At 32.2% G+C, this 25676-nt stretch overlaps 6 protein-coding genes and 1 long non-coding RNA gene across 9 annotated transcripts; 4 read left to right on the forward strand and 3 right to left on the reverse strand.

The window, feature by feature from the left end:
* Window positions 1-5448: 5448 nt before the first annotated feature.
* LOC17880056 (purple acid phosphatase 23) lies at window positions 5449-8953 on the forward strand. Its single transcript, XM_006283469.2, has 8 exons — window positions 5449-5732; window positions 5878-6069; window positions 6396-6732; window positions 6857-7074; window positions 7218-7408; window positions 7545-7826; window positions 7909-8035; window positions 8560-8953. The coding sequence occupies exons 1-8, from the start codon at window positions 5474-5476 to the stop codon at window positions 8586-8588; spliced, it is 1635 nt and encodes a 544-aa protein (XP_006283531.2). The 5' UTR covers window positions 5449-5473; the 3' UTR covers window positions 8589-8953.
* A 173-nt stretch (window positions 8954-9126) lies between these two features.
* LOC111829518 (E3 ubiquitin-protein ligase RFI2-like) lies at window positions 9127-10085 on the reverse strand. 2 transcript variants are annotated; one of them, XM_023778706.1, is made up of 3 exons: window positions 9875-10085; window positions 9504-9709; window positions 9127-9406 (listed from the first exon to the last, which is right to left on the reverse strand). In XM_023778706.1, exons 1-3 carry the CDS (start codon window positions 10032-10034, stop codon window positions 9338-9340), a joined length of 435 nt encoding a protein of 144 aa, XP_023634474.1. In that variant the 5' UTR covers window positions 10035-10085; the 3' UTR covers window positions 9127-9337. The 2 variants fall into 2 exon arrangements, with proteins under 2 accessions (XP_023634474.1, XP_023634473.1); XM_023778705.1 differs by having other exon boundaries at window positions 9159-9709.
* Window positions 10086-12087: 2002 nt separating this feature from the next.
* Window positions 12088-14501, forward strand: LOC17877507. Of its 2 annotated transcripts, none has more exons than XM_023778704.1 (5): window positions 12088-12209; window positions 12304-12376; window positions 13253-13586; window positions 13954-14091; window positions 14175-14501. In XM_023778704.1, exons 1-5 carry the CDS (start codon window positions 12130-12132, stop codon window positions 14297-14299), a joined length of 750 nt encoding a protein of 249 aa, XP_023634472.1. In that variant the 5' UTR covers window positions 12088-12129; the 3' UTR covers window positions 14300-14501. The 2 variants fall into 2 exon arrangements, with proteins under 2 accessions (XP_023634472.1, XP_006284424.1); XM_006284362.2 differs by having other exon boundaries at window positions 13256-13586.
* Window positions 14502-14555: 54 nt separating this feature from the next.
* LOC111829519 lies at window positions 14556-15409 on the forward strand. The gene is given in 1 exon segment (XM_023778707.1): window positions 14556-15409. A coding segment is annotated over 1 exon segment (621 nt). The 5' UTR covers window positions 14556-14620; the 3' UTR covers window positions 15242-15409.
* A 48-nt stretch (window positions 15410-15457) lies between these two features.
* Window positions 15458-18033, reverse strand: LOC17879052 (protein disulfide isomerase pTAC5, chloroplastic). The gene is made up of 6 exons (XM_023778703.1): window positions 17362-18033; window positions 17062-17157; window positions 16856-16969; window positions 16143-16389; window positions 15765-15802; window positions 15458-15670 (listed from the first exon to the last, which is right to left on the reverse strand). The coding sequence occupies exons 1-6, from the start codon at window positions 17959-17961 to the stop codon at window positions 15575-15577; spliced, it is 1191 nt and encodes a 396-aa protein (XP_023634471.1). The 5' UTR covers window positions 17962-18033; the 3' UTR covers window positions 15458-15574.
* Window positions 18034-19488: 1455 nt separating this feature from the next.
* On the reverse strand, window positions 19489-20614 carry LOC17877615 (cytosolic sulfotransferase 1). The gene has a single exon (XM_006284952.2). It carries the CDS (start codon window positions 20612-20614, stop codon window positions 19631-19633), a length of 984 nt encoding a protein of 327 aa, XP_006285014.1. The 3' UTR covers window positions 19489-19630.
* Window positions 20615-24770: 4156 nt separating this feature from the next.
* LOC17880079 lies at window positions 24771-25504 on the forward strand. The gene is made up of 2 exons (XR_002833041.1): window positions 24771-24913; window positions 25105-25504. It is a non-coding gene; the product is annotated as an uncharacterized LOC17880079 (long non-coding RNA).
* The last annotated feature ends 172 nt before the right edge of the window (window positions 25505-25676 follow it).

The raw sequence follows: 25676 nt of genomic DNA on the forward strand, positions 1-25676 counted from the left end.
AAGCTTACACACATATTGGATAAATTTCAACATTTTTAGTGGGTTTTTTGATAAAGTTTGAAAAGGGGGTATTTTTAAAAAGAGGTATATGAAAAGGGGTATTTTTGAAATTCCCCCTTATAAATTTTAATTTAATTTAATTTTTATATAATTTTTTTTTCCTAAGATCCCCAACCTAAGATACTACCAACAAAGATGTCTCAAAACAAAAAAAAACACAAATACAACTCTTAACCCTTACTTTTTCAAATTTATTATTAAACTAATCCTAAGATTAAAATGTAAGATACCATTGATAATCTTGCTCTAAGAGCATTTTAATATGCCATCATTTTCCTTTTAATTGATGTTTTAGAGAAAATAATTGTTTTAAATTAAGTGATGTTTTCAACTTTCAATGCAAACAATAAATGTCTTAATTTGTTTGACCATTGAAATCTAAGGTTATATTTTCTTATTGTTTTGAATTCAGCTTATTTTATGATACTTTTATGTAAAAAGCGTAAATTAAATAAATTTTTCATGTTTTATTAATTGGTGTATCAAAACCTTAAACGAAAAGAAAAAAAACGGAGAGAGTAAATGTTTTGTTAAAAAAAATCAACAAATGTCTTAGATCTATAATAAAAATAACTTATTTTTTTAATATGGATCTCTAGTAAAGTTAAAAACAAAATTTGTTAAATACCTTTACACTAAAAATGAAGACACATCTCCAAACCAAAACAAAAACATTGCAAAAACTGTTGAGCACAAATGCTTAAATATTAAAAAAATTGAGAAGTTTTATAATTTAAAATCTTAAACAGAAAAAAAAATCAAATTAACCGAGTTCTGGTTACTCAAGTTTTTAAATAGTTAGGTTTGGTCTATACTATATAGTTGCTTGCTTACACAAAAGTGATGTTGCGTCCATTGGTGAATGTTCTAAAGTTTTTGATAAATTACAAAAGTTAAATAAAATAATCTCACAATATATTAATAATGTCACATTATATATTATTAGTAATAAATACATCCAAAAGTAGCAAAATGTAATTATCGAGAAAAGGAAACGCAGATGGATGTGTGTGATTGGTTGGTTAGTGGAGTGAACCAAAAAATTAACTAACGAAAACAACGAATCAGAGAGCTTGAAAACGCCATGTCATCGTAAAAGCAGTGTGGTTCCGTACGGCAGCGTTAAACCACTGGTTTTGTGCCGGATTTAATGGGAAGGAAACATAATTTTCTTAATTTCAGAATTTTTGTTTTGGTTTGGGGTCTGATGCACCAATTACGGTGGTTGGTAGACCGGCCACATCATCCATCATATGCTATTGCATTACATGGGTATGTTTTTTCTGGCAAATGTTAAATTACGTACGTTGTGGATTATCTATTTTGACCTATGCCTCAAATTTAAAGTAAAACAAAGATACATTTTGGGTTCGAATGGTAACGAGATCGAAATGGACAATTCTATTAGCGGTTTTAGTCCCTTCTATTTTTTGTAGGATGAAGAACAAATCGCCATTAACTAACTCTGTTTGTATGTGAAAGCAGTCTGCAGTTGGTCCGCAGTTGGGTTTTTTGTTCTTTTTCAACTGCATTATTACATACTATATTTGATGAATGGTAAATAAATAGCGGTCTAATACACAGACAAATTTTCCGTCTTAACTGCTGCAACTATTCGAATGCTTTCTAGCTTTTAAAATGTAAATTATGGATCCAAATGATGCGATTAGGCCGAACAACTGGACCGATTTTTATTTTCTATTCATAAATTATATTAATATGTGTAAATTTATCACATTTTAGTTTTAGATACAAATAAATTTTGATATATAGTAAAATTTACTTTTATTTAAAACCGATTTATAGTTGGTTTGATGGACTTTAGAAAAAAATAAAATATGGATCATAAATGAAAAATGGTCCTAGTCACAAATACCCATTAAGTATATACTAATTTGGTATATCTAAATAATTCATATGCACATTATAGAGTTTAGACTTTAGACCTTTATAATCCATGGCTTTCCCTATAACATTAAATTTTTTGCAAGTAGTTTTTTCGCTTTGTGTTTTCATTTATCTCATAGTGTTCATGGATTTTAATTTGACCGTTAACTGTAATTTATAACGGTAGAATAATTTTGCAATTTTTAAAATAGACATTCTTCAACTAGCTAGAACATTTTTTAGTCTTTAAATAGAGAATTTATTAGTAATATTTATGAAATTAGTTGTGTAGTTGTTTTTCATAATAACAATCATGTCGTACTCATGATTTCGACCATATAAAATTTATACGTTTTACTGATATCATTATTAGACATTAGACAATACTCTTAACTCAAATCAATACACACTTTTTCGTTGAGTAAACATTAAGGATAAGACAAGTGATCGATTATATATATTTCTACATGCAAATATGCAATTAACTTTTTTCTTTCGTGATTCCTGGAAGAGTGTTAGTGAATTTTTGGCCTTTTTAATTTCTTAATTATTGGATTTAAAATAAAGATTATAAAAAGAAAAAAACTCACTTGATTGAGAGTTGGCTCTTACAATGTTTTAAATTGGAATTGAAAATAAAATAAAATATATTTACATTATGCAGATGGTGAAGTATTTATTTGAAAAGTTGTAGACTTGGACACTTGGTTCACATTGGTAATTGCATAATTAAGAAATTAAAAAGGCCAAGATAAAAACTAATCAAGCTCAAACTTATAATAGTAAATATACTACCAAACCTAAAACTTATATATATTATATCTAGATATATATGATGGATAAAAACGTTCTAATTACCAATGCTAGCTCGAGAATAATAATGGAAGCCTTTCCCTAGCTATCACACAAAAACAAAACTTCTAAAATTGGAAGAGACAATATTTGGAAAACTTCTAGATTACCAAACAAAAATTATGGAAAAAGTTAATAAGAAAACCTATGAAATCCATGCTAATTAAACTATATACTATGTACAAATATTAACCAAACAATAAAACCCATCTTGGAAAAGATGAAAAGATGTGGGGAAAGTGAAAACGTATGTAACAATTCTTTGGTTAAACCTTTAGGGAGACACTTTTATGTTTCTTGTGCATCCTTTCCTCCAACCCCACCGGAGCCAATCATGTAGTCTCCTCACGCTCCTTTGTTCTCCTAATTCATTTTCTTGTATCTTACTTCTTTGTTTGCAATATATCTTTGTACATTGTAACCCTTAATTAAATCTGTTATTATTCATATCTATGATTATAAAACGTATAGGAATCATACATATGATACTAACGATGGATTTTTTATCCTTTAGCTCTATTTCTAGTGAATGATCAGCAAAAGAGAAAGACTTAATGAAACTAATTTCCGACGAATCATTTCCTCGTATGAAAATAAGGTTTTCAACGACAGTTTGCTACGAGTTTCCGACTAAGAAATTTTGTCGGAAATTTGTAAATTATTTCCAATTATTTTCCGACAAATATATAGTCCCTCGGAAATGAGTTGGAAATTTGTCGAGATTTTTCCGACTACTTTTGTCGACGGAAGTGGTGGTCAGAAATTGCTGTATTTTCTTGTAGTGAAAAAAACAAACAAACATATAAGATGATGAGACATGAGACCTCCAATTCTTAAATATTGTCAAAATGTGTTCGTCATCCGCCGGCCCAGCAGCTCTTCTCTTATCAAGGTTGAAGAAAGTTATATCCTAATTAAGAGCATACTGTACCGGAGAACGAGTCTGGTCGATCTAGTATATGCTAAGAGCATACCGTTCCGGAGAAGGAGTCCGGTCGTTCTACTAATTACTACGTACACATCCATAGAAATTTTTCCAAACCATATAGAACACTACACATGCACATGCATGAAGAGTCAAAACCATTTTAGATCAATGATTCTCTAGACACTAGTCTTCCTTAGTCCAATCCAAGCAATGCTTTCCAACATTATTAACTAAAATTATACATCATTCGGAACAAGTTCAAAGCAACGATGTTCATTAACGATTGTAGATTTTATCACCGAACTTTATAACTAAACTTACTGAACTTTTCATATAGTACTAGATTTTAACCCACGGTACACCGCGAGACGACATTCTTAAAATTATTCGTTTTATCAATTTTGTTTGTATATAAGAGTGTACAACTATATATAATTGTTAATTCTATGATTTAACCCGTAAAATATTATATGATAATTTATTTTTATATAATCGTAATTTGATCAAATTAATTAAATAAGTATAATATTTAAAATAATGAAATGATATTGACATAATATTTGTTTACATAGTATAATTTCATATTAAAATATTTTGTGAATTATACTATAGTAGAAAATCCGTAAAAATATCTATATTCATAATTATGTAAATTATAATCCGTTCCATCACATGACCCGTGCTACACAATTATCATTAATACTTTAGTACATCTATTTTTGTATCGTTTGAGTAATATACATCCGTTTCAAAAAATTCAAATTGCAACATATGCAAAAAAAATTATATTTTTATTATACATATGTTTATGTAATAATATAAATTTAAAAACAAATAAGATCATATCAAAATGTTGGAGAAATATTTAACTTCTTAGGGAGAGATTTTAGGAAATTTTGTTAAATGTAATAAATATTGATTTCTAATTTTGCAATTTTATTATGATTTAATTACAAAATTCATTTTAAACTTTTTCTATTTAATCAAATGGCAAAGGATTAACTATGAAAATATCATAAAATGAAAGGGTATAACACAAAAGGTACTTCAAAAATGTTAATATAGATTGATTTCTCTTTCACTCGTCCCCAACTCAATCTTCATCAATTTAGAAATTGAATAATTTATGTGGTTTGATATGATTTTTTTTTCAAATAAAAATCAAATATTTCCAAAAATTATATACAATTAAAAATGTGTGATAACCTTTTTAAAGTTATCGGTATAAAAAACTGGAAATCCGGATCCGGTTTTCATAAAAAAAATATAATATAGAAAATGAAATAAGAATTTATTAATCTAATTTAGTATAAATAATAATAAAAATTTAAGAAAATCTGAGGAAAATATATCAATATAATATAAATATAATTAAAATATAAAATATTACAGATCTTAATATCTGGTTTAAAATCCGGTTCATCATCCGGTTCCGCCTCACCCGAATATCCTGTTTTTCGGAACGGATTGAAACGGTTCCCGGGTCTCGGATGGTTGGTATTAGACCTAGATATGACTACATTTATTTGGACCAACAAAAAGAACCCTCTAATAACAATTTCAAATTTTGTGTTTTTCAGATTCTGGTTACTTAACTGGTAGTAACCAGAGCACCTCCAAATATATGAAGACACGTAGCAATGGTTCTAGTACAAACGCATCATGGTCGTCACTGCTCGAGACCATCAAAACCAATCACACGTGGATATGAGAACGATGAAACAACCTTTGGTTCTCATCGGACCAATGCCTTTACTAATGATGATTGCGATGATGACTTCAATGTCGTTGTTACTTGCAGTCAGCGAAGCCATCCCAACAACTTTAGACGGTCCCTTCAAGCCATTGACCCGGCGGCTCGACCCGTCTCTACGGCGAGGCAGTGACGACTTGCCAATGGATCATCCGAGGCTAAGGAAGAGAAACGTCAGCTCTGTTTTCCCAGAACAGATTGCTTTAGCTCTCTCTACTACTCCAACCTCTATGTGGGTTTCTTGGGTCACTGGTAAAACAAATAAAAATCTGATTTTTATGACAATTTGATTATATTTTTCTTGAAATTTTTCAGTATCTAATAAAAAGCTTTAGGCTTTGAATTTGTCTATTTGAACTAGGATTTTGTGAGATTTGTTTATATGCTTCTTTCTCAGGTGATGCTATTGTTGGAAAAGATGTGAAACCACTTGATCCTAGTTCAGTTGCTAGTGAGGTTTGGTATGGGAAGGAGAAAGGGAAATATTTGTTAAAGAAGATTGGGAATGCAACAGTTTACAATCAGTTATATCCCTTTGATGGTCTGCTCAATTACACATCAGGCATCATACACCATGTCCTCATTGATGGTAATAGTATCTTTCTCACGTAGAGTTTCTTATGTGTATGAATGAACCATTGCAATTTTGCTTGAGCTGAGTATTGCATTGCTTCTTATTTTGAAAAGTTGACATTACTTAGTGTGATAACTACCTAATTTTGAAGGAACTGTTCCACATACTTAACTTTTATCTTATTGTGGACTTGTGTTGTGTGTATAATAGTTTACTTTGTAGAAAGAAAGATGATATCTTTTGAGATGCCCTTATTCTAAATCTGTGTTGACTTGCCACTGCGAAGATAGTATTTTTGCAGATAGTTGGAGGAATTTGGATTGACTTGTGATATGTTGTAGGTCTTGAACCAGAAACCAAGTACTATTACATGTGTGGTGACAGCTCTGTTCCGGCAATGAGTGAGGAACTTTCTTTTGTGACTTTGCCGCTGCCAGGAAAAGACGCATATCCTCATCGAATTGCCTTTGTTGGGGATTTGGGACTTACCAGTAACACAACCACCACTATTGACCATTTGATGGAAAACAACCCCTCGGTTGTTATAATTGTTGGGGACTTAACATATGCAGACCAGTACCGTACAATTGGTGGCAAAGGAGTTCCATGCTTCTCATGTTCATTTCCTAATGCACCTATTAGAGAGACGTATCAACCTCGTTGGGATGCCTGGGGAAGGTAAACCTTACTATCTCTTTTTGTCAAGTTGTTTAAAATTATTTTAGAGTGAATAATACTGTGCATAGGAAAAAATGTTTTAAACTTAGGAGATTTTGGTGGCAAATCTTTGACTTGTGGCCAGGTTAATGGAGCCACTAACCTCCAAGGTCCCAACAATGGTCATTGAAGGAAACCATGAGATAGAGCCTCAAGCTTCCGGAGTCACCTTTAAGTCATATTCTGAAAGGTTTGCAGTTCCTTCAAGTGAGAGTGGCTCCAACAGCAACTTCTACTATTCTTTTGATGCTGGAGGAGTGCATTTTGTTATGTTGGGTGCATATGTTGATTACAATCACACTGGTAAATCCATGGATACTTGCAGTATCTTTACTTTGATTTCAGCAAAGCACTTGTATTCTTTGTTCCCTGATTAATAAGGAAGATTTTTGGTGCTCCTACTTCAAAACAATCTCATTTCTATGAATAATTATGTGTTATTTTAGGAGCACAATATGCATGGTTAAAGGAAGACTTGTCTAAAGTTGATCGCGGAGTGACACCTTGGCTGGTTGCAGCAATGCATCCGCCTTGGTACAACAGCTACTCCTCACATTACCAAGAGTTTGAATGCATGAGGCAGGAAATGGAAGAGCTTCTTTTCCAACACCGTGTTGACATTGTGTTTGCAGGACATGTGAGTTCTCAAATTTTCTTGGTGAAAGAGAGATTTAATATTCTTCGAAGTCGAATTATGGTGATATAGATATGTTTTGCTGTTGTTGTTCTTCTTCTATGGTATGATTAAAAAAAGGAGTTTATTGCTACTGAAGGTACATGCATACGAGAGAATGAACCGCATATACAACTACACATTAGACCCTTGTGGCCCAGTTTATATAACAATAGGAGATGGTGGAAACATTGAGAAAGTTGATGTGGACTTTGCAGATGACCCTGGGAAGTGTCCTTCTCCAGGAGACAACATCCCCGAGATAGGAGGATCATGCCCATTAAATTTTACTTCTGGCTATGCAAAAGGCAAGTTTTGCTGGGACAGACAACCTGATTGGAGTGCCTACAGAGAGAGCAGCTTCGGACATGGAATCCTTGAGGTATATATCTTCATATGTTTAATAAGAAAGAGTGGTTCTCTTTTATGTAATAAGAGCTGACAATTAGAATGTGTTCATACAGGTCGTGAACTCAACGCATGCTCTGTGGAGTTGGCAAAGGAATCAAGATGTCTATAAGGATAACATCTATGGTGACCAAATCTACATTGTCCGTCAACCAGATGTCTGCATTTCCCTGAAATCTCGAGGTAAGACTTGTAACATGAATCCCTTAATGAGTTTATGCTTCATTATCACATCAGTAGCTAAGTAATGCTCAATTGTAGTATATAGTAGTACATATTTGCTTTTGACACATCACTTGAGTGACTTGACTCCATGTATCATTTATTTTTCTTGATTACTGGTAATTTTATTTCTTTTGTGTAGGCCAGCTTAGTTAGGTCTCCACTGTTTGAACTTATATCTTAGATGAATACTTTGCATCACTAGTCATGTTCTGTGTATTGGCTCCAATTGATGAAAATATCCCTGAAACATAGTGTTCAATTTCCATATCATTGAATCTGTTTTTGGCATCTCTTGTGGCTATGCTAGTGTAGAAGAACTTGTGCTATATAAGTATCCCAACATCAAAAGAACAATTTTAACTTGAAAATGTATTCATTAGCTGTTGGCAATGTGAAGAGGTATAAGATGACCATTTGATGTCACTAAACATTTAGTGAAAGTTTATATAACCGAGAAGAATCTCTCCCATTTCATTATGTAGATCCCACTGCTGGACTTTCGATGCGATAGAAAAGATTGACGGCTTGACGCTAAGGTTCAGAGGAGACATAAGTGTGTAAGATCATCAATAGATGTCAAACTGATCCCTCAACACATTCAATTTGGTTGAGTATTTAAAGATAAACTATCAACTCCTGTGAGGCTAGTCTGATTGAAGAAGCAGTTTTGAGATATAGTTCCATTGTTACAGAGGTTGAGACCTATGTGGCTATGTCCTATACTCTATTTAAAATCAGAACGCCTTTGTTCAATTGTCTTTACATTCTACAACGAGGTCTTACAAGGAAGGTGCTTGCATGCGCACCATGCATGGTTCAAATCATCATCTACCAAGACTGGAAAGACCATTATCAAACAAGTGTTTCATCTTCTTTCTAAACCAACAAGAAAGAAAAAGATGCATGAGACCACAAAGGAACATGAACATCAAGTAAAAGTTCTCAATTCCCACATTTCTTTCAAAACCTCATCAAGACTTGTGGCAACTTTTGCAAGGAACATGATCTCTAAATATTTGTTTGTTTCTTTAAGTTTTAATTGTTTTAGATCATTTTAAAAGCAAATTAATAATGGGTTTAAATTAACATAAACCAAATTGATATAATATAGAGTTTGCCCCAAACAAAATTAAAATACATATTAGGTCTAAATTATTTAAAAAACTCATAAAAATATTGGCTTTAATCCATAGCTCATGGGCCAGAACTATTTGGACCCACCACTTCAGCTCGTCTCACCACCCTTTGAAGTTGCTAATGTCACCATCCCATCTGTACTGCTTCCTCCACCATGGCTGCAGCTTCCACCTTCTCCACAGCTTCGTTTACCTGCAAGAGTAGTACGGGATATGTTTGCTGCTATCTCTTGCTGTGCCGTCAGCTCCAAGGAAGACTCACGATTACGAGATCTGTTGGTTGCTACTACCTGATCAAGTTGTCTCCCAAGAGATGGAAACACTAATCTACGCCTGACCGGTAGACCTGTCAGTCCCATGAGTGGCTGAACCATTGGTACACGGGACTCACGACTTGGATCAGATCTGCGTGCAAACAACCATTCACTTTGTTCCACTCGCTTACACGTTGGACACTGCATCATGTTAATTGCATTGAACGCAGATCCGATGCAATCTAATTTGATGTCATAAGAAAAAAAATAATAATTAGCTTTTGTTACCAACACAACACATATCAATTAGGACAACTTTGGTCTAATTAGATAACATAAAACGTCACGACCAATGTCTTATCTAAACAATACTTTGTTTTCCGACCACAAAAAGACAAAAAACTTACGGAGATGATAGTGATGGCCACATCGAAGCTTGACAGGGGTACGATCATCAGCCAATGACTCGAAACAAATCATACACTCATCATCATCATCAAAGTGTTTGTTCTCGAAAGCAACTCGTTTGTTGTTTTTGTTCACGTTAGTCCCATCACCCATGTTCATAGTGTAAATCTTATTGTTGAAAAAGAAAAGTTATGTAATCTTTGTGAGAAGCAAAGGAACCACTGATATCTGTGAAAACTTCACAATGGAACTCGAGTTTATATAGACAAATTTTGTTTAGTATTAACAAAAGATTTACATAAAGTAGATATATAATGTGACACTTGTTTTCACAAATGTGGTTGATTAGTTTTCTATCTTAATTAATTAACTAACAAATATCAATAAATAACGGAAATTTAAATCTTTTCGCGCCAATTGTCGTTATCTTATAACGGTTTTTTAAAGTCTTTCCTGTTAATTATATCTAATGATTGTTGTGCTTTAACTATATTGAAGACACGTGTAACATTATTTTTGGGAAATCTGGTTTTGGGGATTTCATGATTTTTCAATTGGGAACATTTAAAATTAATACTCTAAAATGAAACTTTTTAAATAAAAGATTTACTAAAATAAATGATATTTTACAAGCTCTAAAATTTCATTCAATAAAATATTAATTTTTATTATGAAAAAGTGGAAAAAATGCTTATTTGAAGATGATTTACTTTAAAAGTTAACCACATAAATATAAATGTGTCCTTAGTGGTAGTGAAGATTTATTTTTATTTTATCTTTATAATGCTATTTTGTTTTATTATATTGAAAACTTTCTCATTATGTCTTACTATATATTATAAATACATAGAAACTTTATTATGTTAAATGTATTTTTATAGCTTTTAATTAAATGCATTAAAATTGTTTGTTTAAAAAAATGATCTACATGACAAAGTGAAATATATGTTACCTTAGTGGGGTATTTTAATTATATGTATATAAAAAAGTAGTTACTTACAAATTATTTAGTATTAGAGTAATTATAATGACCCAATCTAAAATAACTTTTGACCCCAAAAATATAAAATTAAATTAAATTAAAACTTCAAGTACATAAAACAAAACAAAAAAGCCCAAAGACAATACTAGGTGATTTAAAAATCCAACTTTACATTATAAATAGCCCATGACTTAACTTTAATAAAACAAATTTTACCTTAATATCTAACATTTTTTCGTTTATTATAATTAAGGTTTAATGGTTTATAACGGGGAAACTGTCATTTAATTCACGAATAAATCTTGGCCATTTAAATCACGAACTTTCTATGTAGCCATTCAAAACATGAACTTTTTGTTAACTTAGTTTTTAAAACATCATCTTTCGTTGATGAAGCCGAAATGAACACCATATCCTCAAATTCGTCGACAGAGCAGCTAGCCATCGTTAACCATATTTGTTAGTGAGAAACGACGTCGTTTAATGCTAAAATGATATCCCAAAATCTTAATTCTAACGTCATAATCCAAAATCAAATCCCTAATTTCTCACTTTGTTTTAGGCTTAAACGACTCGTCTCTTACTAATAGAGATGGATAAGTGATGGCTAAATGTTTGTTAGCTGTTTTGTTAACAAATTTTTGGATATGATGCTCATTTTGGCTTAGTTAACGAAAGATGATGTTAAAAAAATTAAGTCTACGAAAAGTTAATGTTTTAAATGACCACATAGAAAGTTCGTGATTTAAATGACCAAAATTTGAAAGTCCACGATTTAAATGACATTTGTCCCGTTTATAATGAGATTATGCATAGCATGAATTTAACAATCATCAATTAAAAATGTAAAGTTTTCATCTATTAGAACAAAATTTCACTTCTCATTTTCCTCTTTCGATCTTGACCAAAAATTTTTTAAAAAAAACCGAGTTATTTAATATTTTATGTTGAATTTCAGATTATTTTTTAGAAAACAAATAAAAATTCTATTGATATATTTAGATTTTATTCTAATTTTTTTTTCAACCTCAGCAAAAAGAAAACCTTAAATTACACAAAGTTCCTAAAAATTCGATTATAGAAAAACTCAAAAACATATTCATTTGGTGAGTGGTGTCCAAAAAAAAAAAACATATTAATTTAATTTTATTCTGTCATCCCTAAATGTTTTTTGCAGTTGGCGGCAAAATTTCTGAGAAACCAAAAATTAAAAACAATAGCCAAAAAAAGTGAAAGGCTTGAGAGTCGAGTGAGAGAGTAGGAGAGAAGAAGATGAAGAAACCAATTCCTAAAATTAGGGTTTTTGGTCAACGATCGATTGCTTCTTCCTTCCTTAATCGCAGTTCGATTCCGTAAGCCTTCACACTCTCCTTTGATTTCTCAATTCTCCAATTAGGTTAATAGATTTGAGTAATTTAATGAATTCGTGTGTGATTGTTTCTATAGTGTCGATGTCGAAGCCTCTTCGGGTTCGAAGAATCTAAGCAAACCAGTGCTTGTTAAACCCAAGAACACTGAGGTAATGATTAAGGTCCATTGCTTGAGTTTTTGAGTTGGGATTTGATAGAAAAGGTTTTAATTTTCTTAGTTTAGGTTCTTATGAGCCTAAAGCTGTAACCTTTGAGTTGATTCTGTTAAGAGATTGAGGTGAAATTTGTGAGTTCTGAATTTGAGTTGGGATTTGATAGAAAAGAGTTTTAATTTTCTTAGTTTAGGTTCTTATGAGCCTAAAGCTGTAACCTTTGAGTTGATTCTGTTAAGAGATTGAGGTGAAATTTGTGAGTTCTGAATTTGAGTTGGGATTTGATAGAAAAGGTTTTAATTTTCTTAGTTTAGGTTCTTATGAGCCTAAAGCTGTAACCTTTGAGTTGATTCTGTTAAGAGATTGAGGTGAAATTTGTGAGTTCTGAATTTGAGTTGGGATTTGATAGAAAAGGGTCCTCATTTTCTTAGTTTAGGTTCTTATGAGCCAAAAGCTGTAACCTTTGAGTTGATTCTGTTAAGAGATTGAGGTGAAATTTGTGAGTTCTGAATTTGAGTTGGGATTTGATAGAAAAGGGTCCTCATTTTATCAGTTTAGGTTCTTAAGAGCCAAAAGCTGAAACCTTTGAGTTGAATTTGTTAACAGATTGGGGTGAAATTTGTGAGTTGTGAATTTGATTTCTGTTTATTGCGGTTGCAGATCTTGATAGCTTTGGTTAAATACATATGTTTGTGTTAGAGTTCTCTTCTTTGTATGTGAAGTTATATGCTTAGTATGTAATGCACAGATTAAATTTCATAGCTTTCATGTTGAGTACGCCAAAGTTTAGTTTTTTGGGGATGCAATTGCAAATTGGTCAAAAGATTTAGATTTGTGGACCTTATGTATAAAGTTTGGTGTTTGGTTCTGTAGCAGGAAGGAAGAAGACCTTTCACCTCTCTTGTTAGCTCTAAAGATTTGACTCAACTCTCTCACGGGCTTGGGATGGAGAGAAAAGTGAGGGAAGAAAAGAAAGATGGCGATGGTGGTCTTGAAAAGATGATGCTTCAGCAGTTTAAGCCAAGAGAGATCCAGATAAGGGAAGAAGTGAGTAGGGATATAACTGGTGAGGCGAGTCTTGAGCAGGTGGATCACATAGCTGCTGAAGAGATAGATAATCTGGCTTCGCACTCCAATGAAGACAATGAAGATATCATTATTGTAAAGGATGATCAAACATCAAAGAAAAGAAAAGATCCTTTTGAAGGTATGTCACTTTACTGTCTTCACTTGTTTTCGTAGTTAAACGTAAGAGTTTTAGTAATCCAGTTGGCTGTGGGAAGTTATGAAAAGAATATTATGTCATACCAAATACATTTAACAGTAGCTATGGAAGCACCTAGGCAAAGGAATTGGGTAAAAGTGATTGGCTCAAGCAAGTTCCTTTTCCATTTTCTAGATGATGTTTTGAAAGAAGTGTGTGAATTGAGAACATTACTTGATGTTTTTGCTCCTCAGTCTTCTCTTTCTTGATGGTTTAGACCTAAGATCTTAGTCTTAAATCCGAATAATCTAATGTTTAAATGACCTTTAAAGATCTCAATAGTTGATAAGAGTATACGTTGAATCACTAGGTATGGAGAGCATTAGTAGAACAGGAAAGTCCGTTATAGTCTTTGGAGACAACTCGAATGTATCTAATCCTATGCAAAGGGAAAGTCAAAGAGGAAGGAACAACAATAGTAAAAAGCAGCGACCGGCTTACAACCATTGTGAGTGACAACAAGTTTCAGTCACTTTCTGCTAATTGAAACAAAACTCTATGTAGTCGATACTTATGTAAACTTCCCAACAGATGCAAATGGTTCAGGATGGTGGGACTGTGACATGGAAGGAGTTGATTCGGAAGAAGTCGGACATAGTGAAGTGTGGGAAGGAGTTGGCTCAACAACATTTGGAGATATAGTTGATTGGCACTAACCAAGTCACAACCTAGCCGGCCAGTCATGTTTTTATATCTCACACTTTTCCTAATTACTATGGTTTGTCTGAGAAACTAATTCGGTTTGTGTAAACAAATATGTATAGTAGTTGTTATGGTAAGCGTTAATCACCTGTAGACTCTTTATACTACTCTAGGATATCTCCAAGTTACTAAATATTTTTATCTTTCTTTCGGATATTTTATTTCGTATAGTTGAAGAATAGTTAAGGAAATATCCATAAAGACCGTAATTAATAATTTTGGAGCAAGTTAAACTTGGTGAGCTAGTTTTTTTTTCGTCATATACCAACGTGGCCATGTCTTCCTCTTCTCCTGAAGATGAGGACTGTGTTGTCGCTGTCAAGTTCTTGGGACCTCAACTAAGCTTTTGCAGACCGGCTCAAAGCAACTCCGAGTGGGTCAACATCTGAATGACAGACCCCTGCTTCTTCTCCTCCCCTGTCATGTTTTCCAAGAAAGATGACATGTTTCGCATAGCCGGCTCTGGAGGCCACCTCATAGGATCATGGGATCTTCACAAACCTAGCAACAACTCCAAGTTGCAGAGGTTGCGGTTTCAAAACCTTCCCAAGATGTCCGAGAAATAACGAGACCTTTTGGATTCGTGCTACACAAGCGAACACTTGGTGGAGTCGATAACCACCAGTGAAACTTTCATGGTTAAGTTGTACAGGAATACCTTCGAGATTCCGAAAAAGAAAACAGAAGCAATAATGGTGTTCAGTCTAGACGAAGAAGGAAACGCTGTTTATACTCACGATATCGGAGATCAAAGCATTTTCCTCACAAATTCTGAAGCTTTCTGTGTCCCTTCGAGCTCCAGTTTCTTCATGCATCGACCTAACATAGTTGAATTCTTATACTTCGACGAACATGTCAGATTTTTCACGCTAACTAAGCAAAAGTGGGATTGTTAGAGTCACTACTCCATCTCAAAAAAATTTGCTTGGAATTGAGTTCAGAGTCTAGAGTCTGTTTTCCCTTTTAAACCTTTCAAATATCAAATCTATTTTTATATAATCTCTATGAGACTGATATATAATCTTGCAGAAACTTTGCTATATAATCTCTCATCAGTCTCCCAACTAATTTATAGTTTAACTATATCAAACCTATCTTCTTTGAAACAAGAGTAATGCAAATATCATACTTCTGATATAAAGAAGAAGTTGTACATATGTATTCATAAACATATATATATGCTTATATCGTTTAAATAAATGCGTCTGTGTATAAAACATGAACCTTCATTATACGTTTTTATTACCGTCACAGACATCGCAAATTGTATAGCCAAGACCTTCACAGTACGGACATTTCGTATCTTCACCAACCCACTCCATAAACTACAACATTGAAGAAGAGATTCTCTGCATTAGGCTACTTGATAATAATACACACATACACATAACCAAAGCAGGGTTGTTCTGATTTACCCACCTGCGGTTCAATGTTTGGTTCACCAGTTCCGTCGCACTCTACACAACAACCAAAATCCACATGTAGTTAGTTATTTCGTATAATCAAATAGTGTACTACAAATCTGCGCGTGAGAGTTGGAACCGAGATAGCCACATTGGATGAAAGATTCCAACCATTTCCATAAGGTTGGTTTCAATTAGCAGTCTCAGTTTGCTAAACAAATCCTAGCCTTCTTTCTCAACATTCAAAAAACGATGATTTTCACTCGTACAAGGTTGGTTAATTGGTTTCTATTAGCAGTCTTAGATTCCTAAGGAAGAATACTAGCTTTCCTTCTTAAGTAATAACTATCAAAGAACAATGATTTTCACTTAACAGGGTCAAGAAGGGATTTACCTAGGCACATCAATCGACCCTCCCCTCTACAAGTGATGCACCTCGTTTTGGTGTTTGTAGATTTACTTCTGTCTACTGGTTTGTTCCTGCCAATGAGCCTGGAGGGATCTTCCCACCTGTTTTCTCCAAGAAGAAAAACCCGATTTTGAGTAACGTCAACTTCTCCATCACTTTGATCTTTGATGATTGATTGCTTCTTCTCAGGGACTTGTGTCACTGATGTAAATACCGCTCCGTTACCAGCTTCCTTGATCAACGAAGATGAGAGAAAGGTTCAGTAGAAAGAATCAATCTTAACAGGTTTAAGCAAATTAACAGTTATTTCAGAATATTCATGTTCCCTAAAGTCTCAAACAAGGCAATGTAGTATTTTCCTCTTTGGCTAATAGTTTATAAGACGCATAGTAGACACTTCAATCGCAACAAATCTCATTAGCAACAAAAATATCATTTTAAGGATCAACTAAGCTAAGAAGGTAATAAACTGTCAGTTCACAAGCTTGTGAGGCCAAAGCATACAATAGTACTCCATATTCGGTTATAAGAATAGACCGCATAACTACTCTGAACGCTTGCTACATAGCTATAAGTAAATGGGACACCTTTGACTGGCATATACTCAGATCCCTTAGATAAATGTGGTGGAAACTATCCATGATCTAGAACAAGTAAGAAGACAAGTTCTCCAAATCCCAATGGTTTCAGTTTTTTACCTCTTGCTTCACTGTATTAGCTTCATCCTTATCTGTCTCTGTGTCCTCATCCATGAACAACCTTTGAAGAAGCTCTGCAGTCATTACCCCATCCTCACGGACGCCAAGCGATGCCTTTTAAACCAAAACATGAAAACCATTTCAAAATCAAAACCGCATCAGAACACGATTAAAATCAATGTGGGCTAATATGCAAAAATACATACTTGCCAAGTCTTAACAGCTCTTGCTGTCCCACTTGAAAAGCTAGAAAACTCCATGTCCTCTTCACCCGAATAGAATCCTAATTTTAGCAGAGCTTCCTATCAAACAGAGCAAACACAATCCACAAAAGAGAAACCATCAAAAAAGAAACATTCTCTAAACACTTTCAAATCATCACTAAACTATTTCAAATCTAATCTCTCAATCTAAGCTAATTCCAGTGATGATAGAACTAGATTGACAGATTTTACTCGCCTTTGTTCTAAAACTCAGAGAACAATTTTTTTTTTGTGCAAGCAGACCTGCAAAGCTTGAACATCGTCGCCTTCGCTTCCAACCTTCAACGTCCTCCTCTTCTCCTTCTTCAGGTCAGGCTCCGAAACCCTAACTTTCTCCTCAGCAATAATCACTCGCTTCTCTTCTTCTTCTACCAATTCCACTTCCTCTTCCTCAACCACAAGTTCTCTCGTATTCTCCAATACCATCGGCGTTGCGCTTAACCCACTCTCCGAAATCCGATTCTTCTCCTTCAAAACCTGAAGCAAAGCAGCGATACTCGAAACCGTATCGGGAACAGAACTCCCCAATTGCGAATTTCGCGACTCTAGGGATTCAATTTTTAGCTGGAGATCCGAAATCTCTCGTAGAAGCGATTCACGCTCGCGTATCCATCTCTGTTCCTCTCGAATCCATCGTTGCTCTTCCCGAATCCATCTCTGCTCTTCTCGAAGCCACCGGACCTCTTCGCGATCGTAACCGGAGGGGTTTTGAGTTGAGAAGCAAATGATTGAAGAAGGAAGAGATGGAAAGAGAGGGGAGCATCGGAAAGGTAGAGATCGAGTAGTGCTACTGCGTGATCGGAGTGGAAATGGAAGAGATAGAGGTAAAGAAGAAGAAGCCATTAGAGAGAGTGAGAGAGAAGATAAAACTAATCGGAAGGTTTTGTTACCACCGCATACAGACGGCGGGAAGATAATTTCCGTTTTTTTGTTTTTTTTTTTGTTTTAATATTTTTTAATCTCTTCTGGAAGTATCTTTTGTGTATTTGTGGATAAAGCCCTTTATTTGTCTGTTGTATTCTATGAAAGCATTTAAGTTTCCAAAGTTTTGATTTCAAACCGTCAAGTTTACTTTTGGAAATTTTGAACCCTAGGCTTTTCTCACAATTATACGCAAAATTAATTAAATTTCTACTAATTTAAAAATTTATATTATACATACTGTTTTTTCGTTAGTTGAATTGTGTTAATGTATATATTAAATGATGTTTAGTCTAAAAATAAGCAAAAAATAAATGATTTTTTAATCTATGTACATTTGCTCAAAAAATAAAAATAATCTATTGTAGAACGTTGTGAGTATTGTTTAGTCAAGGCAATACGGCACGTATAAGTTAAATTTGAAATAATTAACAGTGTATTTGATTCTATATTCGATTTTCGAGGGTTAAAAATATAAATTCTTTTGTTTAGATTAAATATTTTAGATTTTATAATAGAGTGTTTAGTGTTTAGAATTTTGTAAACGTTTGTATTTTGGTAATAACCGACATATATAGTGGTTTGTGCCTCTCCTCAATAAACTAATGGTTAGCCTATCAAAGCTTCTACTTGTTAAAAGGTTGTAAGCTTCTAACTAAGAAGTAAACTCGAGACTATACTTTTGATAGAACCGACGCACAAATTATAAGGATCACAAGCCCAAAAAAAATTAGAGTTGATTTCGTAGGTAAACCAAACAAAAAATAACAAAAATTGACACTAAAACAGTTCATAGCAATCTTCAAAATCGTTTTTGTAGGAAATTTCCAGTAATGGGATGGTCCATAATATAGATAATATTTGAAAATTACAAACTCATGTGTTTATGAGCTTCTGCATAGTATCGGCTCTGACCTTCGGCACATGCTCACTAACGTGTGAGCCGAAGTCTCCGAGTATTCTAGTTATACAAGAAAAGTGGAAGGATGTGTTGAAGTATAGACAAAACTTTTGAATTTAGCATTTTTGTTACAAAATTTAAATCCCAAAATTGGGTCTTTTTGGGTATGATGCGCCTAATTTTTTATTTTTCTTTAGGCCCAACAACACTTAAATCAATGTATGGAAATGTATCCAACAAATGTTGTATTTGTGAGTCCCAAGAAGATTAATCGTTCAACAAGTGTGTATCAAACCTTGTGAGATCACTGAGATGACCAAAGATCGAGTTTACTTTTCAATTATAGAGTAGGTCGGATCTTGTTTGCTTTCAACCACTAACCATATCAACACGTCCTCAGAGAGTGTCTTACCAAGAAAAACAACTTTTCCTTTTAAAAATGCAGTACAGCTCTAGCTACTTTGACTTTGTCCTAATAGTCCAAAAAACATATCAAAATTAAACAAACATTATGAGATTCAAATATGGCAATAATGACTTTGGTTTGCCTCAAAGAAAGTTGATAAAATTACCAATTTTGGAAAACGTTACGAAACATACAACAAAAGAACATAACAAATGCATGAAAGTAACTTTTTATTAGGATACATGAAAGATAGAAATTAAGCACACCTCAACATAAAGTCTAACTCACATTTTCAAACCCGAACCTTGAAATTTCTCGTCCATGATCATGTCGATTTTGTTCGCCATTTCGGTTGTGAGATGATTCTTCCAATCATCAACTTCTCCTTTGCGGAAGAAGATACTATGATCCACGTTGTTCCACGATATTCCGGTCTTGTTGATGTCCAAATTGCTCAGACTACTTAGAGAGCACAAGTCCGAGATCTTCTCAACTGATCCTGTACGTATTTCTTGTTCAGTAAATGGACAGTCCAAGAACTCGGCAAGTCTCATGACTTGTGCATAAGGCTCTTCTTTAAGATCCTCGTACCTCATAAATAGAACATGCTTTGGATCTTCCAAACTTCCTTTCCAATAGCTCAAAACATGGTCCCAAATAGGTCCATAATTGTCAACTCCTTTGCAAAACGACTCGATAATAGACTCAAGACCGCTTCTCTCAGCTTCTTTCTTCCCGATCTTTGACCTAAAATGCCAAAGAGACACTAACACATCCTTAACGTTCCTACACACGTAGACGATCTTACAAGGAGAGTCCTTAAGCGGCTCTCGGAGAGTATGCAACGGCATGTGAGTTGAGAACAACCTCGGGGATGATGAGAGCTTGGTCAGGTCCGGTGTTGAGCTTTTGTGATACAAATCCATCTCGAGAAAAGGTACAAGACCATGAGGGCTATCAGAGGTAAGAGGATGGCTCTGAAGACCATCCTCTGACCTATGAAGTAAAGCGACCGTGAGGGCCTTGAGCCAAGTGGTTCCAGACTTGGGGTATGAAGTGACTATAATGTCGGAATCAAGCGGCTTAAAGTGTTTCTGGTAATCGAGGACTGCTTGGAGATTCTTGTAATAGTACCAACATCCTTGGTAGTTGCAAAGCTTCTTCCCTTGGATGTTTGTGTCCGAAGGAAGTGAAGATATCAAACTTCTCACTTCTGTTCTTATGTCTTCTTCGTCTCCAAAGTTCCTTTGAGGCTCCGTGTGATTCATTTTTGCTTATTTTCATCTCATGAGTTGTTAGCACTCTATATAATAACTCGCAAGTCGCAACACATCACTATTTGTAAACGTGTTGTAATTATAAGAGAAAGAAAATGATTCGAAAACATATATTATACTTTTTATTGTTTGAACAAGAAAAATATATATATTATACTTTTTTATTTTATAGTACATTATAAAATATATTTACATGAAAAAGATAAAAATTTATTACAGAATTTAGTCAAGATGGAGTAGGTTGAATTTTGTTTTCTTTTAATCATTTTTCCCCAGACATCTTTAAATAATGCACCACTATGTAAACATGTATAAGTTAATCTATTTTTCTCGTCCACTACATTGTAACAACGTGGTAATATATATGAAATAAGGGATGAGAAATATCTGATAGTTTAAGTTTATTATTATTTTTCACTCTTTTTTTCTTTTCAGTTTTTAATTACAATTCATTTTTCTATCTTTTAAAACTTAATTTCATTATTTTATTTTTATTTGAATTTGAATTTTTTATTTTTTTACTTTAAATTGTGTATGATTTGAGATAACAATATTTATGTACACATGTGCACACATTAATAAATCTTGATAAATCCTATAAACTAATCCGTTACCAAAATGTGACATAGTGAACATTTATTCGAAAATCCACCACACTGTCTATCGCGAGTTTGGAATCTTCCGACTAATGTCTTGGGATAGCCATATCACATGTTATTGGACTACAAAGTAAACATCATAAACTTAAGCCAAAGTCCAGCCTTCTCATATCACTACAAAAAAAGGATTAAGTTAAATAACTTAAGATGCATCACAAAACTATATGATAGTAATTTAAATCACTTATATATAAATGAGACAAATATAGATGATTCAGCATCAACTATAAATAATTGATGTTATTATTAAATAGGTTAGCATCAAGTCAATTAAGTGATACAAATCAACCATTATTGTATCATTTTAAAAATATTGATACAAAATTATAAATTTACATCAATAAATAATCGATGTGTGTACTAAGTTTTTATTCACATCACTTATAAAATGATATAAAATTTATGTCACTAACAAAATGATGCAATTTATTTTTAATTGCATAAAAAACATTTACCGAAACTAACAAGAACTAGGTTCGGACCCGCGCTACAGCGCGGGGGAAATAATTACATATATATAACCTTTAACGGATTAGAATATGTTACATTTTAATTTTATTGCAATATAGTCGATTACGGTGAATTTAAATAAAATAATAACGAAAAAGCGAGTAAAGAAAATACATTGAGTTTTGATACAATTAAAAAACAGTGAAAATTTAACAGCACGAAATATTATTTATCGACAAATTATTCAATTGACCATTTTTGTAGTAGAAGTAGGAATATACGTAAAAATTACATACTTACAATATATTTTATGAAGGATCAACCCGTAACAGAATTTATTTTGTAAAAAACGTTATTCATAACTCGCTTTACCATTATAATTATGATTTTATCAAACTACATGTGAACTATCTAAAATTTACATAGTTTGATATATAATATATTTTATCAATAATAATTATGTCTCCAATTTTTTTTTTTAATATTTTAAATTCTAATTTTTTTTAATCTATTTGAACCTTTTAATTATAATATTTTGAAACTTTTATATGCTCATGTAACAATGGTTTTAATATTGTTCATACTAATTTTAAATCAACGTGCAAAATATTTAACCGAGTGTAGTTGAGTATTATATGTCCGTTTTGAAAAATTCAAATTGCAACATATGCAAAAAAATCATTTTTATTAAATATTTTTGTTATATTGAAGAATGATAATTGTTTTTAATATATTATATTAAATTAGTTAGAGAAATATTAGGAAATCATAAAATTAGTTATGGAAATAATATAATCTTAAAATCAAATATGGAAAATATCCGATGTATGTATCCAAACCCATTTTAATATCCAGTTTTGAAGTATCCAATTGTTAAAATCGGATTAATTTTTAATTTTGATCCGATCCGTTTTCTATTTTGTACTTCTCTTTTACTAATATAGAGATATTTGAAATAAATTGGAAAGTGGAATTTATATTTAGCAATTTAAATTACATGTCCCATATCATACTCATAGTTTTATATTTGAAAGTTGAAAGTGAATTTAACTTTATGATCATGTCTTGTAACAATTATATCTAATCATATTTTGTTATTTTATGAGAAATTCTGCAGATAATGTTTGTTTTTGAATTATATGTTCTCGTCTCGTTTCCATTCCTATAAGTTTATATTTTTTTTAATAAATAACACTATTTACATGTAACTAAATATAATTTCAATATATGTAAAATTTTATATAATTGCCCAAAAGTAGAGATTTATACATCTAAAATTTGAATTTTGTTCAATATTTTGAGATTTTGAGAATTAAATATAACTACCAACTTTTTTTATTTCAACCGGTTAAACAAAAATTATATCTCATATTTGTCAAGGATAATTCAAAATTGTACGTATATGTGAGATAATATTTGTAGATATTTATTTATTATATCATTTATATCATACCAGTTTGACATTTTATTTGTTTTCAATTATAATCTATTTATAATTTAAAAATTTGTAATAAGTCGTAAATATCATTTAATATATCCACTTGTTATTTAATTTAATCTTAATATAAATTATATATGTTTATAATCTCAAAAAGTAGTTTATGATTTGATAAAACAATTATTTAATATTTGATAATAGTAATGATATGCAAATTGCCAATGGATGAAGATTTATTTTGTTAAGATGGTGTGAAATTAATAAGAAAAACAAAGTTTAGAATAATCATTAACAAATTGTTTGACCAAATAAAAAATCATTAACTAATTGAATTAATGATATATTTTGTAGATAATCATTTTTATGGAAATATTTATTATTTTATAGTTAATGATATATATATTCTAGGAAAAATTACATTAGTTTGTTATGAGAATTAATTTTAATGATATATATGTAAAATATTGTATATTTTTTTGTTTAGTAGTTAATGTGGTACTAAAATATATGGAATCGTGAATTTATAACGATCAAACTATTTTGATGTACATAGATTTTTAATTTTCTTTTTTGATAGTTTGTGGATTTGAAATCGCATTATAGTTAGGAAAACCTAATTGAATAATATTTTTAAAATTGTCAATTAGTTATGTCAAGTGCTAATTATTAGAGTGATTGAATTAATTCTAATTTTTTGAATAATAATTTTTTTACAGGAAAAATAGAAATATTCTCTATAATTCAAAATTTTTAATCTTTTGTGCTATAATTGCGAGATTGCTTTTTGAATATGGATATTTTTAATGTGAAAATAAGAAATTTATGTGATCTAGAATGTTTATTCGCATGATTTTAGCAAACAAATATTTAATTATTGATTTATTTATATTTTATTTAAATTTTAAAATTATATAATTTTTTAAGTGTGATGATATGATCAGTTATGTATATATACTATGTAGAATTTTATTAGTTGATTATTTCATAATCTTACATATATTCTTATTTTTTATTTTTTCTAAAAAGTATTATCTTTGTTTTTAGATATATGATGAGTTTGTTTTATTAGATTTCATTCTATATAAATTATTAATTTCAAAATTATATTAAAATATTAAAGGGACAATTTTAAAAATGCCCCTTTTGGGGAATACATTTTTAAAAATGCCCTAGTGGGGAGAGCATTTTTAAATATACCCTTCTTTTTGTACAAAAAGACAGTTATACCCTTAATGATTTAACCTAATTGCAAAAACATTTTTCTCTTTCTCCATCATCTCTTCTTCTACATCGTTTCTCTCTCTCTCTCTCTCTCTCTCTCTCTCTCTCTCTCTCTCTCTCTCTCTCTCTCTCTCTCTCTCTCTCTCTCTCTCTCTCTCTCTCTCTCTCTCTCTCCCTTCTTTCTCTGCATCTCCTCTCTATCTCTGCATCTCCTCTCTCTCTCTGGATCTCTTATCTCTTAGGATATCTTCTCTCTCAATACTCGATCTACTTTCTCGATTTGCTTCTCTCTGGACCTCATCTCTCTGGATCTCATCTCTCTGGATCTGCTCTCTCTCTCCATCATCTCTCTCTGGATCTGCTCTCTCTCTCCATCATCTCTCTCTGGATCTGCTCTCTCTCTCCATCATCTCTCTGTGGATCTGCTCTCTCTCTCCATCATCTCTCTGGATCTGCTCTCTCTAGCGTCGTCGTTGGTAGAGCACTTGTCGTCAGTTATGGACTGTTGAATCCATTATTTAGGTTTGTGTTAATTTTGTAGAATCCATATAAATTTTGGGTAAAATTGAATAGAATGTTAGTAGGTACAGATTCATTAGGGTATACTTTGAAATTTAGTTTTTGTTTCATAATCTTAGTGTACCAAAAAAAATTACAAACCTTTTAAAAGCATTTTAAAAGGTTTAAATTGATTTTTAATGTGTTATATACAGGTTGGAATCTTCATAAAGATTATCACGGTTTTCGTAATGGATTGTGGTGTTGTTGGTGGGACTAAAGGCGATTATAAAGCTTATGAGGAATATAGCGTTGTGTCCTACTGTTAAAGAAGTTGTTATCTGTGAAGGATCAATCCCTTGTTTGGTTCTAATGTTGAGGTGGGCGATTTCAGGTGTGAGAATTGCAGCTGGAAAAATGTTGGTGGTGTTTGCTTGCATTTGTAAAAGGTTGTGGTGTGGAGCTGTAGTAGTGCTTGTTCTCATCCACGTTCTTGGCTTTATTATAATATAGTTATCTTCCTTGTTTCTTTGCTATATGTAGATTCATATGTATGTGGTTAAGATCTTGGTAAATAATATTATGAACATAATGCTACACGTAAAATACAAAGCAATAAGGTCTTACAAACTTTGAAAACCTATGGAAATAATGTTAAAGTATTTAAAAGGTCTTAAAAGATTTTAAAAAGCATTTGAAAGATTTTACAAGCCTTTTATAAGGTTTAAAAAGGTTTTTAGAAGACTTTTAAAAACTTTTAAAAGTATTGAAAAGATTTTACAAGCCT

Source organism: Capsella rubella, unplaced genomic scaffold (genome assembly GCF_000375325.1).
Source record: "Capsella rubella cultivar Monte Gargano unplaced genomic scaffold, Caprub1_0 scaffold_7, whole genome shotgun sequence".
NCBI lineage: Eukaryota > Viridiplantae > Streptophyta > Magnoliopsida > Brassicales > Brassicaceae > Capsella > Capsella rubella.